The following is an 18,622-nucleotide window of genomic DNA, read 5'->3' on the forward strand; positions in this document are numbered from 1 at the left end:
TGGGGTTGGGGTTGGTTGCGCAGGAACACTACAAATTTGGACTAGCGTGTGGTGCAGATAGAGGGTCCCGCTGTTGATTCTGTGGACATACATCCAAGACATGTGTGAGGAAGTTTGATAGGGCTGGCTGTGAGACTCCTCAGGCAGTTGTTGGTTGGAAGGTACCAGAGGCCAACAGGTGCAGCACAGCCAGCAGCTTTGTCTGCGGAGGGACGTTGGTTGTCCGATGTGTTGGTACCATCAGCATGAGGGCAATGAGGTCAGGATGCAGAGGATGGTTGTCCTTTTGAGCCTGTAGTGGGCAATGACATCCTCTGGCGTTTAGTCTCTGAGGCTGGTGCGTTTTCGGAAGGTCCGCTGTCTTGTTGTGCACTGCCTCGATGGTAGTCTGGGGCGGGGGTCCTGGGGGTGGTGGCGGTGGGTGTTGTGGCCCTCTTGGGTCTCCAAGCTGCATGATCATTGGCTCCATGGCATCTTTTGGTCTTCAGATGTGGCTCTGGGCTGGGCTCCCGTTCATACTGCAGGTTGTCGTCCTGCTTAACAACAGTAAAAGGCAGGTGTTAAATCCCTGCTGCTAATGTGCCTTATTGCCTGTTTTTGGATCGCATCGCAGATCTGGCTGCTCATTGAGAATATCGCGTAGTGGTGTTTTCGTGTGTTTTTGCACGGGAACGCCTACTCTGTGTGGCGATGGTTTTTGAGGAAGATATCACTGGAAAACTGGCAATATCGGCAGTTTGCACCAGCTTGAGAATGGGGCGCAAAAGTGCAGATAACTTGGCGATAAGTCCTTGAGAATATGCCCCTGTTGTTGACTTGATGCTGACATTCAATTTTCTTCTCTTCAGTGGGGAATGGTATCACCAGATCCAGGGGATGAGATATTTAATGGTATGCATATTAAGCAACCTTTTTAATTGTTGATTTGGGTGCACATCAAAGGAATAATAAAGTTGGAACCTATTGAGGGTGTATCCTCCTCAACTTTTTATTTTCACTATTCAGTCGTTTTTGGTATGTGATTTCTTTACCACGTACCTTAACAGCTTTGGTTTATTTTTGGACACTTCCTTCATTATTTTTTGGAACGTGATGGCAACCAATGATGATAAAAGTGGGCAGAGCTGATGAGTACCAATCAGCAGGCTCAATTGGTGTTGCGCACGTGAGGTGCCATCTCGTCTCTTTCACATTTTTTCACATTTCTTTTACTAATTTAACACCCGGTGTAGTCTATGTGTATTCATGCACCTTGAGGTTTGTCAAGGGGATTGCCACAGTCAAAAATCTCAAAAATCTCATTTTAAAATCGAAGGTGGCTAGCGTAGTGGATGACTACCCCTTTTCCTAAAAAGCGGGGAGTATCATATACCTAAAGTAATAGGATTTAATCCACAGCTAAGAAGAAAGCACTCTACCTCCCAAGCCCTAGGCCTTTGTTGACAGATGATGATGAGATTTTGAAAGCCTGGGCCTCAATGGCAGGCGAATGGATGGAATACATTTATTTGTGGGGATGCTTTATAGATGATTTCCTCAAACTATGGACTGGTCCTAGTGCACAGTTGTGAAGTTATTTGCAATACCTGCATGATAATAGCTACAATGTGCAGTTTACTATGTAAGAGGGAATTCTATTCGAAGTACTTTGTATAGGAAAACCATTGCTACTAACAATATTGTACGAGCCTATAGATTCCATCCAAGTTCAGTCATCAGGGGGATCCCTCATGAACAGATGACAAGGCTACGGAGAAACTGCTATGAGGACCAACGTTTTGAAGAGAAAATTTTTGACTTAAGGAAGAGATTAAACACTCAGGGGGTTAATAATACCCTGTTGGATCATGCTGAGAAAAGAATTCGGGCTGTGGGCAGGAGGACAACTCTAGTACAGAAACCTAAATAAATTAGTGGAAATACATTAGCATTAATTACTACATATAAATCCAAGAACATACTGCTATCTATAGGAAACTACGAAACATTGGTATCTCTTACTGGGAGCACCAGGTCTAAAGGGAGTTATTGCTGAGAAATTTCTTGTGACATATAGGAGATGCCATACTGTGAGGGAGAATGCTGCTAAAAATGATTTACTACAGATGAAGCCCTCCTAAAGGTTTCTTTGTATGTGCAGAATGCAATAAGTGCCAATTTGGACTCAACAAACTTAACATTCTTAAATAAAATACTGAGGAGACACACTATAGCCAACAATTTATTAACTGTAACAGTGTCTCTGTATTTTATGTCATGATCTGTGATTGTCCCAAAATGTACGTAGGAAGCACAAAGAATACAAGAGCATGCCAGAACAGTCAAGAATCAGGATGTATGATCCCCCTTAGCACAACATATTAGGAAAGGTCATCTGGATAAAACTAACAATTAGTTCCAAGGGTTACAAAGAATGGAAAAAAGACCAAAGAGGAAGTGATATTGAATTGGGGCTTCATCAAACAGAGGCCAAATGGATTAGCGTACTGAGGGCTCTGGATAGAGGACTCAACGTGGAGAATGAGCTTCATTACTTTTTATGATCGTTCTAATTGAAGTTATTGCCAATATACTGGTTACCTTTGGGAATTAGATGTGTACATGTGTTTCCTCCAGTTAGGCAGTAGAATGAATGAGTTGGAATGAAAGGCAAACATGTTAGCACTTGTGTGTTGGAAAAATAACAGAGCGCACACGCCAAGCTGAGTATGATAACAATGGATCAGATAGTGGACTGGTTGGTGTTTATCAAAACAGAATTGATTTGGCTCAGTTTAGTATAAAAATAAGAAGATAATCGAATTATGTTTGTTCTGAGACTTTGGTTGCAGAGGTGATACCATTATTTAGCTAAAGGCTATATGATGGAAATAGTGTGTGATGCATACAGGACATTTTTTATGTTGCTTGATTTGATTGGGTCATTTACTATTTTGAGTGATTTAACTGGACAGGTTATTGGTCAACAACGAACAATGTGATAAATAGTGGTTTCTAAAGAGTTGTATGAATGGATTGCTGCTTAAGACTGTTCTCTTTGGCCATGATACTAATATGGGGAAATGCAGGTTTACATTGGTGTTTATTATACATTACTTTTTGTTTTAAGGATATAGGATGGAAATAGTGTGTGCAGCAGAATGGCAATTCCTTATGATGTTTGTTGTGATTGGTTCACTTACGGTTTTTAGTGATTTTATTGGCCGGTAAGGATGAAAATGGTCTCTTTAGAGTTGATATATTGATGGATTGTCATCTAAGCATGCTCTCATTGGCTACAAAACTAACCAATGGGAGAAATGCAGGTTATACTGGCAGTCCCAGTTTATATTTTACATCTCACTGGAAATTAATTTCAAGGAAGATGCATGGTGAGATTAAGAATGGTGGATTTGCACACTGATTAATAGCTATTGTGTATGTGAAATGGAACACCTGATCTCACCCACGATTATCGGTGAGCTTGGTGATGCACATCCGCAGAGGCACCTACTTAGGGCTAGCTGATAGAGTTTTTGCTGGGTAGGAGTCCATTGGCAGATTAAAGCCGATGAATAACCCCATTTGCTATGACCTTGACACATGGAAAGTTGCTATACAATGGCCAGGTTGAACGTTAATAGTGTGTATCTTTAGTGATAATAGACATTTATAGAGTTGTTGAAAACAGCATGATAAATGTGAAAGTTGTGTTGACTGGCCTATATGTTAGCAAATGGGTATGACTTAAAGGCATTGTCACTTTGGTATTAAAGCGGACCAAAGTGGGAACTAATTTCTGGGTGATATGGAGTTGTCAGAAATGGTGGGATATATGCGAAAGACATGATGATTCATCTATAGTTTAGCCAATGTATAAGGACCTGGGCCTTATTTTCTGCGCCACCTTGGTAATTCAGCAGACAGATGAGGGAACAGTTTTTTGGGTGATACGTAGGGTACAATGGAATAACGTTATGATCTTGTTTCCTTAGTGACAATATATATCCATGGAGTTGTGAACTACTACAAGATAAATATACATATCATTACGATTGGCCTAGATTTAGGTCACTGGCTATGATTCTGAGAAATATTTGCGAGGCCACCTTGGTATAATAGCAGACCTATGTGGGAACTGGTTTTGGGGTGATTTGCAATGAATGATTGGCTCAAGTTAAAATCAAGACTTTTGGTGTGATCACCCTCTTGAAGACTTCACATGACCTTCACTTTTTAAACCAAGAGGCGGACAGGTATGCAATGGAAACGGAATTGTAAGGAAACTAAAAAAATACATTCCAAAATGTGCCCTTCTTGTAGTACATTGAACCTATAAAGTAGGTTTCACAAGACATATATAAACTAAAAAGCAGAGTGCGGTGTGTAACTGTTGAACCTTTTGCTGACAGGTTTCACAATGTTTATTTTTAAAGACTACAGTGCAAAAGGTAAGCGTGCTGGTGGCCTAAAGTGTGTTAGCACCGGTAGAGAGGAAAACAGCACCATATAGTAGTTATTTACCCCCGAAATTTATAGAGCACAATATGCTCCCACAAAAAGGTTTCTTGGTACTAAATTATTACAATGCACTATTCAAGAAATGAGATCCCACAATCAGATTAGAATCATATGATTTAGGGAAAATCCAAGATTCCAACATTTCTGACAATTGAGAAGAATTTGTTCAGGCCATATAGGTAGCTGTAATGAGTTTGAGTGCCTAGCGGCAACCACTGGCTGGGCTCTTCTTAGCTTATTTAGTGCATAATGTTCCTCTGCCAACTTGCATTCATTTATAAGTCTTTGCACAATTCAGAACACATCTATGTTCCATAGCAGGAATTACTTAAAGAGATTTGTGACGTACCTGTCTTTTTGCAGTGTGGAGCCATTGAGCCATGTCCATTCAGAGTTTCTTCTGTCGTATTTCATGCCAATCCAAAAATAGGATCTACTTATTTCTTTGCCCTCTATGAAATTCTAAGAAAAAAATGTTTGTTAAATTTAGTTAAAGGATTCCCAAATGCTGCCTGGTGTACTTTTCCAAAGGGCGTCACACCTGCAACACAAACACACATAAAAAATCTTAAAGTGAAGAGCAGGCTAAATAACCTTAAAATAATCTGCCACCCCACCACACTAAACTAACCTCAACTCCCACCCTTACCAAGGCCTTGTAAAATGTGAAAAAGATGTAAATGGGAGGCTGAGTGAATATGTTGATGAGTGTGTCGGAGTTAGTATGATTGTGTGATGAAGGCGCTAGAGTGACACTAAATTGAAATTGTAATTATGCAGTTGTATGGTAAGGTATTTAGTAACATTGAAGACATGAATGATTAATAAGGTTTTTATTATTATCTTGCGGTCTTTGGTAGATTATGTCATTCTTTTAATCAGACAGTTTATGACAGTTGTGGTGTTATACATTTTTCCCTTAGCAAAAAAGAATTTCATGTCTGCATATTTGTTATGTGTATCAGCACATCTTGACCTGGGGCTCGAGAATACTCAAAAAGTCTGTGCTGCCAACTCTGGGTGTCCAAAACTGTTTTGAAAATGTAATCATACTGGGAGTGCTTGACTTGGAGCTGACTGTGGCTGGACGCATTTGACTGAAGCTCCACAGCAGTTGTTACTCTAACAAGAGTTCATAATGACTAGAGAAATCACAATATTGCCATAAAATATGATTTAAGGCACTCTAATGGCCCTGCAGCAGATAGTATGTGTGAGAATCATTTAATTAATGACTAACTCTTCTCACGCTTAATTTTCTTTCAATGCATTCGTTTTCTTCAGTGAGACTGCTATCCTGAAAGCAAATTCTTCATAGCAAGCGCTGTGATGATGCTGGGGAGACTCAAATTTCCCAATTTCCCAATTTCAATATTTTTATAAAGAGCATTGACTTTGAGGAGCATCAATGCCTTATAATTTAATCCATCATTTGATACAATTTTAATAAGAATAAGCGTATTATATTTTTCATTCTAGTTATCTTATTTTACAGTAAGAGGGAGTCAAATTTCTTATCTGACCTAGACACAGCAGCAAAAAGGAATATTGTTGCTTGTGTTTTAGATTTACTTATAGCAACTATAAAACAAAACTGCTAGCTGTGTCAGCTGTTTTTCTTCTTATTGCCAATCGCATCAGTCATTTTTTCTTTGATTCTTTAAGCTTCTGTTTTTGAAGTAGCCTAGTCCCATTCATTTCACATCCAATGGCCTAATCTCTCTCATTTTATGGGCAAATTAACAAAGCTGAGTCCCATTCAGACATGTTCTACTAGTACATTTAAGACATTTTCTACAAAGCATTACTGATATCAAATCAACCATGATGGAACACAAGGCTTACTCTAAACAAGAGGGAGCTACTCTTTCATTTATCACAAATGACAACTTCTGTTTCCTCATTATCAAATTCTTGTATTGCTAAAGACTCAATTGACTGTCCTGCATATATTAGTCAAAGGCCAAAGAACAGTTCTCATTCTCCAGTGAACTGAGCATTGCAGCCTTAGACTAAAAAAACAAATACAATACTGCAAAATAAGGATGATAAATGATAACAAATGGAGACCAGAATGTCGGAAGCTGAACCACAAGTCTTAGATCTACTAGACTGTACTCACAAAGTAAATTGCTTCTAATCTGAAATTACTTCAGTTAAAAACTAGTTAAAGATCTTCAACAATCGAAATAGAAGAAATAATCAAATAATGTATGGTTTATCAGAAAATTCAGACAGCAGTGAATTGTCTTTTTCACTCTTTGAGCCTAACACTCTGGATTTGTTGCAAACACCAAATATTCAAAGGATGCACAGGTACGGCTATACACTGGTCTTTACATCACTGTCCAGTAAACTCAGAAGAGTTCTAATATATTTTATGGAATATACAGATATACTTAAACTAATTTCACTAATCTCTTGGTCACAAACTGTTTTGTACTTCTAACAGGATTTAGCAAAAAACACATTTTGAGTATGAGACCAGCTCTCCAATCTCTAATTCAAGATTGGGACTTTTTCACCCATGCCTCTTTACGGTTTCTTATCAGAATAAAATGAAAACATACGAAGAGCCAGATAAATTATGTCTTTTGTTAGACAGCTGTAGAGTCTTGGAAACTGCACCATCTAGATGCACCGGTACTAGAATTTATTGCCTATGCTAATTTGTCATGTTTTCTGTCTGTTTTGTTGAGGATATAAAGTATAACTAGCTTCCGGGATTGTAATAATATATCGATGTAAGCTTATATGAACTTTTCAATATAATATAAGAATAGCATACCTCTTTATTCAGAAACCCTTTTAATGTATATTATATACAATCTCTAATTTATGTATTGAGTTGATTTTAAATGCTAATATTATTTTACATGTTTCTTAAGTATTTTCTTGGAATATCAAGAGACTTTGCTCTCCCATTAAAAGACAGAGAGTATTAATCCATCTTTCTAAACTTCATTGTGTCATTGCTTTATTGAATATTATCCGACAGAATCAGAATCATTAAAATTTAAAAAAAGGATTGGTGGGCAAAGCTTTCCTTTTTAATGGACAAATTAATGGTGCTGTTATTCTATGTTGCAAAGTTCTGAAAATGCAATTGATTTCTCTGCAAATATATACCTAAGGAAGATGGATAATTGTTTAATTGTTAACAATGTTCTTATATTCATTTTTAATCTGTGCAGTCCCATTGCTGATTTAAATTTTTGGTCTACTGTACAAACAAATTAACGGAATGCCCTGATATGCTAATATTTAAAAGAGATTGTAATCAAATAGTTGACCCCCGTTATCGACAGAAACTCTCAATCGATATTTGATCCTAACAAATCCCAAACCCTTTTGCTACTGCAACATTACAAAGAGGGTTAATTCATTTTAAGAGACTTTATAACCTTACCCTAAGTGAATATACAATATTTCCTCTAGTACATCGTACCCAAAAAATAATTGATCATATTTCAATTTCTAATAATTTAACTGAAAATTTAACTTTAGCAGAAATAGGATCAGTTCTGTTCTCGGACAATTCCCCAGTCATAATATATAGATTTACTTCCTAAATCTCAAGGTAATGCAAGATGACATTTTAACAATTTATTGAATGATGATTGTATGTCTTCTTTTTTTAAAAATTACAGATTAATATTTTGACATTATTGCAAATTGCCAGCAAAATGTTTAGGCGTTTTTGATCTGTCCATCTCAAGTGTTGCAAGGTGGCCTAAGGCTAAATAATGTGTTACCATCTCTTTCATTGCAGATGGCACAACTGACCCTTTTCTAGTCTATATTACAGGACTTTTTGCTGAGGTTCGTCAGGGTTGTCACAGAAGGGATATGCCTATACACCAAAGGTTGTAAAACTTGTTCATGTACTTTTATGGTTCAATGAACCAAAATAAAGTTATTTGCATTGCCTTTGACATCAATTCCATTTATCACATCCCTTCACATACCATTTGAAATTCTTTTAAAGGAACTACAAGTGTCATTATTATCTAAGGTTAAAAAAATACATAAATACTAAAGAATAATCCAAACTGAATAAAAAAATATTAAGAGATGAGAACATAAATATTATACCTCAAAGAAGTGTCTCCTGGTATTAATTCCTGCCAAATTTTAGTTTAACGAACTAGCCGCAGAAATGTAGAAATATACCTTCTTAGATCTAGTACTGAGTTGTTTGTTGGCCAAAATAAAACTGGCAAACTTTTAGCACATTATCTAAAAATTAAAAAACAACATGTTCAAATGAATTCTATCAAATGAATGATAATAATGAAACCCAACAAAAAAATGTTGACATTTTAGATGAATTTTATGCAACTTTATACAAAGATATGCACTCCTGAACCAAATACGGCAGACAAATGCATTTCACAATACCTTTGTAAAATATATATGAGTTGTGTACAAATATTGACTTTTCATTAGAAGCTGATATTTCAATGGATGATCTAATGCAGCACTGCTTTTATTAAAAAAGTAAAGGACCCTGTCCTGATGGGCTTCACTGCTGAACTTTATATTCACTTTTCTACATTACTTTTACCCAAATTGCTCAGTTTATTACAGGATTTTTTTTAAAGATAGTTACTCAGAAGGCGTTTTCCTTGATGCTTAAAATATGTAATCTCTAAAGATGGTGTAATATAAATACTGTAAACCTATAGACCTATTTATCTAGTTAACATTTAGTATAAAATATTTTCAGAAATCTTAGCTCTACATCTGCAACTGTACCTTTCAATGTTATTTGGAAAGGAACAATCCTGTTTTGTTGATGGTCGATGTATCCACAATAGTACTTGATTGCTCTTTAATATTCTCACTAAGTCCTATAAATAAAACAAATATTTTTCAGAAATCACTTTGGATTTAAAAAAGGCATTCAAACAAGTTACTTGCCCTTTATATATCAAATGCACAAATGGGTTGGCTTTTAAATTAAAGTCATATCTTTAATTGCTGTTTTATACTCTGTCCCTCAAGATTCTATTTTTGTTAGTGGTTTTTCTCCTGTTCAATTTACACTCAGCAGAGGTGATAAGGATATCCTTTAACTCCTTTTTATTAATTTGGCATTTAAACCTTTTTATTCAAGCTAAGGCAACATTTGAATATTTATTATTTATAAAATAATGCAAAGGATACGAAGATGGCAGTTTATGCACATAATATTCTTTTATAAATGTCAAATCTCCTGATCTCCCTACCTGATTTTTTATGTAAATTCCATGTGTTTTCTTCAGCTTCCAGTAATAAGTTATACTCTGACAAACCTGAAGATTTGCCTCTTAATAAATACTCCTTCAAATGTGATTTTATCAAAACAAATTTTACCTGGAATGCTCAGAAGATTACATATTTGGCTTGCAAAGTCAATAAAAGATAAAGGTAAACTAAATCTAGAAGTATGTATGAATAACACAACAGCACTTCCTAGCAGCTGGAATCTTCTATTTCTTTACTCGTGGGTTCATCTAGATTCCATTAAAGTGATGCTAGTTCCATTTGTTGTATGTACTTTATCTGCACTTCCGGTTAAAATGCCTTCCAATTTATTCAAGAAAATAAATTCCTCCTTAGTCTCCATTCTTTGGGACAGTAAAAAAACACACATGTATTTAATAAGGTTACAAAAAAGCAGATTAGATGATGTTGGAATTCCACATTTTCTTGATTACTCTACAGCTTCTATACTAAAGCAATCTCTATAGTGGGTTACAGAACTCCAAGATGTTTTACCATTATGGATAGAGTTAAAAAAAAAAAGCTGTATACATCCTTTTTCTTTTACAGAATTTCTTTAATTTTGACAATATTTAGCCTTAAAAAAGGGGTAGAGTTCTACAAGCTTTAGTATTAACTCATATCAAAAGAAAACATACTTTCTCAAATTCAAATAGTTGGCACGATTAATTGATTAAAATAAATCAGTTTATTGGCAAGCCTGGAAAAATAAATGCTTGATTTGGAGTCAGCAATTGTTCTCCAGGGATAGTATAGTCCCATTCACTTAAGACAAACCATGTTAATAATCACAGACTAGATAGAGCCCAGATATGTCCCATATCTTTTGCTGTGCAAAGGAAACCTACATGGCCTTCAATACCAGTTTCTCTTAATAATTCTGTGCAAATTCATAATCAACCGGATACTAAAGAGGTTTTCAAGCCTCCTTGACTTTAACTCTCAGTAATCAATATGATTTTGGGTTTATCTATTTTCTTTTTTATTAGCATTTTATATACTTTTAGCAGACTGCTATTCTTTCTATTCTACTTTTATTTTTAAGAGTTTTATATAGCTCAAACTCAAACCGAATGTATCAGAGCGCTTTACATGAGCACCAGTTACGTCATAGGCGGACACATTCAGTTTTTGGTAGGCACGTGGAGAGTAAGTGATTTGAGCAGAATCATGGGATGTTGAGTGTCCCTGCCGAGACTTGAACCTGGATCTCCACCTCTGTGGTCAACCGCTCTAGCCATTAGGCCACATCTATTAAATTAGTTTTAAATCACAATAATATTACCAATTTTAATGCTAATATTTCAGTGCCTGCATTATATTTTACTCCTCCTTTTTCTCACTAGAGTTGCTTTACATATTTTTGTATACATGGTCATGTATTACGATATAGTTTATTTAATAATGAACATCTTTGAATAAAACTTAAGAAATAAAATGATATAATATTAGCAGATTAAGAAAATATAAATACAAAAAAGAAAAATTGAATTTTAAAAAATGTGAAGTAAGTGTGCATGGATTTGAAACTGGAGGCTAAAAAGAGGTTGGCATCCTTAGCTTGCAGTGCAGCGCAAACAGAATTTAGTACAGATGGAGGGCGGCCTCATTTGAAGTACTGGTAAGCACCATCAAAATACAGCATGCATTAGTAGCAAAAATGACAAGGGGGCCAATTATGATGTTGGACACTGTCTCGTAAATGGGACCGACCAGCCTCCGGTTGGCAGTTCCGACCACCTGATTTGGATGCGACCGAACACTGTTCGGTGTCATTCTGACATTTCTCTATGGGAGCATGTTTTAAGGCCGTAAAGCACCTGTAGAACCTGCTACCATAGGGAAATGAGAGGTGGTGTTAATCCCCGCATCCTGTGGCAGGCATCTCAATGTGCCTGCACAGGGTGCAGTGATTAACTTATGGTGCCCCCTCGGCCCCCAACCAGATGCCGCGCATATGAGGGCGCCCTGCTAGATGCCCCCAAACACACTTTCTGACAGGGTTTCCATGTAGGAAAGACCGGCATGGAAACCCTGCCAGAAGCCATGCATCATAATCTCAAGGGCAGAGAGACTTCCCTTTGGGGTTACGGGCCAGCCTCCGACTAGCCTATGGGCTCCATGAGCCCATCGGACGCCAACCAGAATAACCGGCCGGTTTGAATTCCGACCGGTTGATTCATAATCAGCCAGTCAGAATTGAAACCGACGCTGGCGGTCAGAAAGCCTCCCACCAAACGTCTGAGACTTTCTGACCGCCATAGTAATAATCCGCAAAGTATGTTAGACTGCAGTTATTAAACCTCATTTTGAGAAACTGCAACCTTCTGATCAAAATAAAATTCTGTTTTTTTGCATTTTTTAAATTAAATAAAAGATCATAATTTGTATATTTTTTGTTTCTTTATTTTTGTGTATTGTTTTTGGGTCCAAATTGTAAAAAGTGCTTTGGGCAGGGATCCCCAGCTTCCAGTAGTGATTCCTGGGAGTCTACAGCAGTCAAAAGAATAGGAGCTGATTATGTAAATGATTCTTGTGAGAAATTGGGTTGTTGGTTGACTGGGGTGTGAGCCCTGATCAAGCAGCAGTCACAATCCTTGGCTGGGTAAACCACAAAAAGTCACAAAATGAACTTGTGCTTACCCTGGGTAGCTTGGCACAAAAGGCATTCAGGCGTAACTTAGAGGCAATGTATAAAGTATTTATGCAGCACACAAACAGTCATAATGTGAAAACACAATACAAAGAAAAATCCCACATTAATTTATCAAAATAGAGTAAAGTGTAATAAATGATTTCACACTAAAAAACAAAAACTGGACTGGAGTAATTAATGTTAAAATGCTTCAGTAAAAGCTACTGCCTAAAAGATCAAAGCACCAACCACAGACATCTAGTGATGCAAGACTGGGTTAAAGTAAAAAAATACAGCCAACCGCAATGAAGTACGGGTTAGATTCAAGAAATGGATGGGGCCCGGTTAGCGCTTACCTTCAAACTTAAAAGAACTTTCCAGAAAAATATTCTGAGAAGGTAAAGTTCAGCAGGGCAAGGCTGCAGGCGGATTCAGAGCAGTGTAAGTCGTCGCCTGGGATCCGCTGGACGAAGCCAAGGTAAAAATTTCTATGTGTGGACTTAGTCACTTTGTTTGGAAGTCGAAAATCTCCATCAGGATGAGGCATGAAGCTGTAGCTGAGGACAGTTCCAGGAGATCGGGTACCCATGTTGACAAAGGACCGCTGAACAAGATTTGATGCTGTGGAGAAGAATGTTTTATTTTGTGCTACAATGGTCCCTAGGGAGGTAGGGATAGGAAGTAACAAATGAATAAAGACCCAATCAGTGCTGTATTGGTTAACTTATACAGCCGGACAGAGGTTCAATATTTATTTTTTCAGCAAGTTTTTTTAATATAAACAAACACAAATACTGAAAAGTGGGACACAAGTCTGCATCCTACTACACAAACATAAAATAGGGAGAACATTTAAGCGAGGCTCAGGCAACGCTTACGATTTGCTTTGACAAGTAGTATGAATTTTAAGAAACAAATCACAAGTAACGTCTCTACACAGTTAATAATGACATCACATTTAGTGCATGAGGCGTTTTAAGGGGTCGACGGCATTTCGATCCAAGTGAGCAATCTGTGGATCCTCTTCAGGACTTTTTATATTAGCATGCGTGCATATAAGTGCCTAAGATAACTGTAAATTAGACATAGGTCAAGAGAAGGGAGGAAGAAGACATAAGGAGAAAATTAGGGGGGTGTATATCATCGGTATACAGCCTCAAGAGAACACAAGCTAGTCTGAACAAAAAAAAATTAGCTTCAAAGAATTATCAAGACGCATTGGTAAAAAACAGTGGTAATAATGAATCACATGATACAGTGAGAAGGAGTAAGTGACTGAGTGAGATAATAAGTCTTGGAGTTAGCGTGACTGCATACATTTAACGCTTGGTCAAAACAATTGTGTCATGTCGATAAGGTATCAATACATTCAGCAGTATGAGCTTTTATGGTAGTAAACTAGCATTTTAATGAACAAGAAAATTGTGGGCAGTGGATACCTGGAGGAGAAAAAAGAGAGAAATAGATCAAGAATGTCGCAGTGAGTGAAGAGAAAGGTTCTGTTGCGGGTATTAGACCATATTTAAGCATAAAAACATGGCGCAGTGACAGCGTGATTTAAAAAGGACAAGAGGATGCCATAGTGAAAAGGTAGAAACTCTAGGTTGACCGCCGTGCTTGGCAGACAAGGGAATGTAGCAGCAAGAGGATAGGGGCTCAGAGATAACCGCCGTGCGCAGCGGACGGGGTTGCCATGGTAGAGGATGAAAGAATATAGGCACCGAAGGATCCTTACTTGGGGAAGTCCGAAGGTCCTGCCACGAGACTATGGGAGTGACAACACCGGATGCGGGAAGGTCCGGGCTCGGTAGGGTCTCCTACGGGAGTGGGGGAGTACCCAGAATTAGCGGCAGTGAGGAAGCGGGAGTGCGAGGAAGAAAGTCTGTACGATGATGCTTACCAGCCGTCACAGATATGCGGTACTGGCAGGTCGAGGATCAAGGGGCACTTCAGGGAACACTTCAGGAGGGGCTGCGTGTAATATGACTTCGCAATGGCAGCGCGATGGCCTGAAAGCAATGGGGGTGTTAGTTTGTACCGGAGAGAGGTCATGTAGTGTGGCGGATGCACAGGACAGGGACTCACCTCAAGTAAAGAAATTGGAGGGATTCACGGAAGTGGAGCCACAGGCATGTGATCCTTTGTCCTTGCAACAGAATCTATATCGGACAGACTACCCAAAAAACATGCATTCGCATCTGCCAACACCGGAGCAGAATACGATGCAAGACACCCAATGCACCTCTGGTGGAACATTACACTGAAAATGCCCATTCCAAGAATAATATTCGCTGACTATTATAACTGTGGTAAACTCCCACCAAGGAGAGGTGACATTGGCAAACTTCTAAACAAAGAAGAACTCAAATGGATCTTGAAAACCAACAGTTTACATATAGCGTTGAATCACCTTGAGGACTGGACCAGTCTTATCTAAATTCCAGGACTGAACTTGGTCTGCCCCTTGCAGATTTTTTCATGTAATTCTGTTTCATAGGTTTTTTAGCCTACAATTTTTTGAAAAGGTTTTTAGCCATTATTACTTTGTAACAGAATTATGTCACCCATTCTTCTTTTCTGTCCTCCCACCCACCTTCACCCTTTCTTCATCGCACTCAATTCAGGTCTTCCTACACTCACTCTATGGAACTCACCCCACTCCAATATGGCCACCATTTCCATCTTCCAGGCCCTTCTTCACTTTCTGATAAAGTTCCATCACATGACTCTACCGACCTATCAGGGCACTTCTCTCACTACTTGAAGCAGAGCCTTAGTCACCTTTCCCTCCGCTATCCCGGATGCTGACCCCCTGAGCAGCACGGCGCATTCATCGACTATTGGTAAGCACGCCTCCACAGCGCTCTTTTAGCTCCTCAATTCCCAGTTGCTGTCAACCGAATTCACCCCCTGTCAATTCCTTCCAGGTCACTACGCCATCCGAGCACACGCCTGTGGCTCCACTCCCGTGAATCCCTCCAATTTCTTTACTTGAGGTGAGTCCCTGTCCTGTGCATCCGCCACACTACATGACCTCTCTCTGGTACAAACTAACACCCCCATTGCTTTCAGGCCTACGCGCTGCCATTGCGAAGTCATATTGCACGCAGCCCCTCCTGAAGTGTTCCCTGAAGTGCCCCTTGATCCTCGACCTGCCAGTACCGCATATCTGCGACGGCTGGTAAGCATCATCGTACAGACTTTCTTCCTCACACTCCCGCTTCCTCACTGCCGCTAATTCTAGGTACTCCCCCACTCCCGTAGGAGCCCCTACCGAGCCCGGACGTTCCCGCATCCGGTGTTGTCACACCCACAGTCTTGTGGCAGGCCCTTCGGAATTCCACAAGTAAGGATCCTTCTGTGCCTATATTCTTTCATTCTCTACCACGGCAACCCCGTCCGCTGCGCACGGCGGTTATCTCTGTGCCCCTATCCTCTTGCTGCTACATTCCCTTGTCTACCAAGCACAGCGGTCAACCTAGAGTTTCTACCTTTTCACTACGGCATCCTCTTGTCCTTTTTAAATCACGCAGTCACTACGCCGTGTTTTTATGCTTAAATATGGTCTAATACCCGCAACAGAACCTTTATCCTCACTCACTGTGACGTTCTTGATCTATTTCTCTCTTTTTTCTCCTCCACGTATCCACTGCACCGCAATTTTCTTGTTTATTAAAATGCTAGTTTACTACCATAAAATCTCATACTGCTGAATGTATTGATACCTTATCAACATGACATGATTGTTTTGACCAAGCGTTAAATGTATGCAGTCACGCTAACTTCAAGACTTATTATCTCACTCAGTCACTTACTCCTTCTCACTGCACCACGTGATTCATTATTACCACTGTTTTTTACCAATTCTCTCGAGGCTGTATACCAATGATATACACCCCCCTAATTTTCTCCTTATGTCTTCTTCCTCCCTTCTCTTGACCTTTGTCTAATTCACAGTTATCTTAGGCACTTATATACAGGCATACTAATATAATGTCCTGAAGATGATCCACGCATTGCTCACTTGAATCGAAACGCCACCGACACATTAAAACGCCTCATGCACTAAATGTGATGTCATTATTAACTGTGTAGAGACATTACTTGCGATTTGTTTCTTAAAATTCATACTACTTGTCAAAACAAACTGTAAGCGTTGCCTGAGCCTCGCTTAAATGTTCTCCCTATTTTATGTTTGTATGTTTGTGTAGTAGGATGCAGGCTTGTGTCCCACTTTTCAGTATTTGTGTTTGTTTATATCCAAAAAACTGGCTGATAAATTAAATATTGAACCTCTGACTGGCTGGATAAATTAACCAATACAGCACTGATTGGGTTTGTATTCATTTGTTACTTCCTATCCCTACCTCCCTAGGGACCATTGTAGCACAAAATAATTGATTCCCGAGGTCCCTGGCTGACTTTACTTGGGTCCCCTTGTTGTTTGAAAAGAGTGGAGAAGAATGTAGCAGGTGCGGGTGCAAAGTTAGATTGACCAGCAATGCACCTTGGGAGAATCAAAAAGAAGTTTCGTCCCAGTCTTCCCTCGGTTCACAGAACAGTTTTTTACAAAAGGTTTTCATAGTCTCAAGCTTTGGATTTAGGCTATCTGGGCACCTTTAGAACCACAACCAAGCATCCAGGACCGGTGGGACACCACGTGGGGGTTCAGGAATCACTCAGACTGACTTCAGGTGTGGGTGCAAGATAGTAGGAGCCTTTTATGTCCCTGTGACTCTGAACAGGAGGCCATCAAACTAGCCCTTGTAATCACTCTGGTAGTCATGGGTTCAGGTGAAGATGTAGGGCTCAAACAGAAGGGCTCTCAGGGTTCAAGGCATGCTCCAGGCAGCAAAGCAGTTCTTCCAGATGCATCAAAACAGTCTTTTTTTTTTTTGTTTTTTGTTTTTTGTGTCCTCATTTTGCCCTTGGAAAATCGCATAGAAGCTCTAGGAGAGAAGAGAAAGGTAAGATACACTGTCACAGGTAAACTGGTAGTGCTATCACAGGCAGGGCCAGCACTCAGTGTTATTCAAACAACTCTCCAGAGGATGCACCGCGAGATATTGATCCATACAGGGGCAATGTTGCTGCTATTGAATACCCATGATCGGTTTATGAAAACCGTACTGTGAGTATATCCATATCTAGGAGGGAGAGCAGACCAAGCAGCGTTAATCATCGGACGATAAGGGAAAAAAAAAAAAAAAAAAAAAAAAAACCCCAACACACACCTAGGACCAATTCAGAAGGTGCCAAAAATGTCGTTTTTCGGGGTTACCGGGTCTTACTAAGTCCATTTTTGATGTTCGCAGTACTGATGAACGCCAGTCTATCAAGGTGGGTGGCAGTGGATCCTTCCATTTCCTGCAGATCTCTCTTCTTGCAAGTAGGATACAATAAAACAAGAGTTTTTTAACAGGACCTTGAATTTCCAATGATGTTCCAAAAATTACAAGCAAGAAGTTGATTGCAATTGGATGTCCCACTGATGTTGTCAACAAAGAGCTGATAGCGTCCCAATAAGGTAACACCAATGGGCAGTCAAAAAACATATGTAAATCAGAAGCTTCTAACAATCCGCACTTAGGGCATGCCACAGTGGATTCAGTAGAAAATTTGGATAACCTTTGTGGGGAATAATAAGCCCTGTGTAGCGTAAAGAGGTGATTCCTACGCAACCACGATGGCTTCACTATATCCCACAAGATTTTAAAGGAGGAATACCAAATGTTCTCAAGATCTATCCCGGGGAAAGAGGAAATCCACAACGTCTCAGGTAAGACGAACTCCCCATCAACCTCATCTAGTAACAAGTTATACCAGAACGAAATCTCTTTAGGTGCAGGAGGTCTGTCCATCATCAGGGTCACTATACTACTCTCACCACCTATTTGAAATCTACCCTTGGCAGAGCTCTGAGTACGGGCCCAACTTGCCATCTGTAAATATTTGAATTTAGAGAGACCCGACCCCACTCTAGCCAATAGGTGATCCCAAGATAGCAAAACTCCATCAAAAAAGAGATCTCCCCAAGTTTCCAGACCAGCCTCTCTCAAAGGTGTTGCCAGACTATCAAGAAGCCATGCCGGGGAACCGGGAGAGTTCCATAATGGTGACCTACCTGAAAAATAGCCCACCTTTATTGCACCTCTTAGTTTGACCCATGTTTTTATAAAACCCAACAAAATCTTCAACTTAATCTTTTTAAAAAACTTA

At 39.2% G+C, this 18,622-nt stretch overlaps 1 protein-coding gene across 1 annotated transcript in view; it reads right to left on the minus strand.

Moving 5' to 3' along the window:
* Window positions 1–18,622, minus strand: part of LOC146812912 (natural killer cells antigen CD94-like) — a 139,277-nt gene that overhangs the window by 11,976 nt on the left and 108,679 nt on the right. The window contains exon 4 of the mRNA XM_085615226.1: window positions 4,850–4,962. Coding sequence (XP_085471352.1) covers window positions 4,850–4,962 — 113 coding nt within the window. The remainder of the gene's footprint in view (window positions 1–4,849; window positions 4,963–18,622) is intronic.

Source organism: Triturus cristatus, chromosome 7, assembly GCF_964204655.1.
Source record: "Triturus cristatus chromosome 7, aTriCri1.1, whole genome shotgun sequence".
Lineage (NCBI taxonomy): Eukaryota > Metazoa > Chordata > Amphibia > Caudata > Salamandridae > Triturus > Triturus cristatus.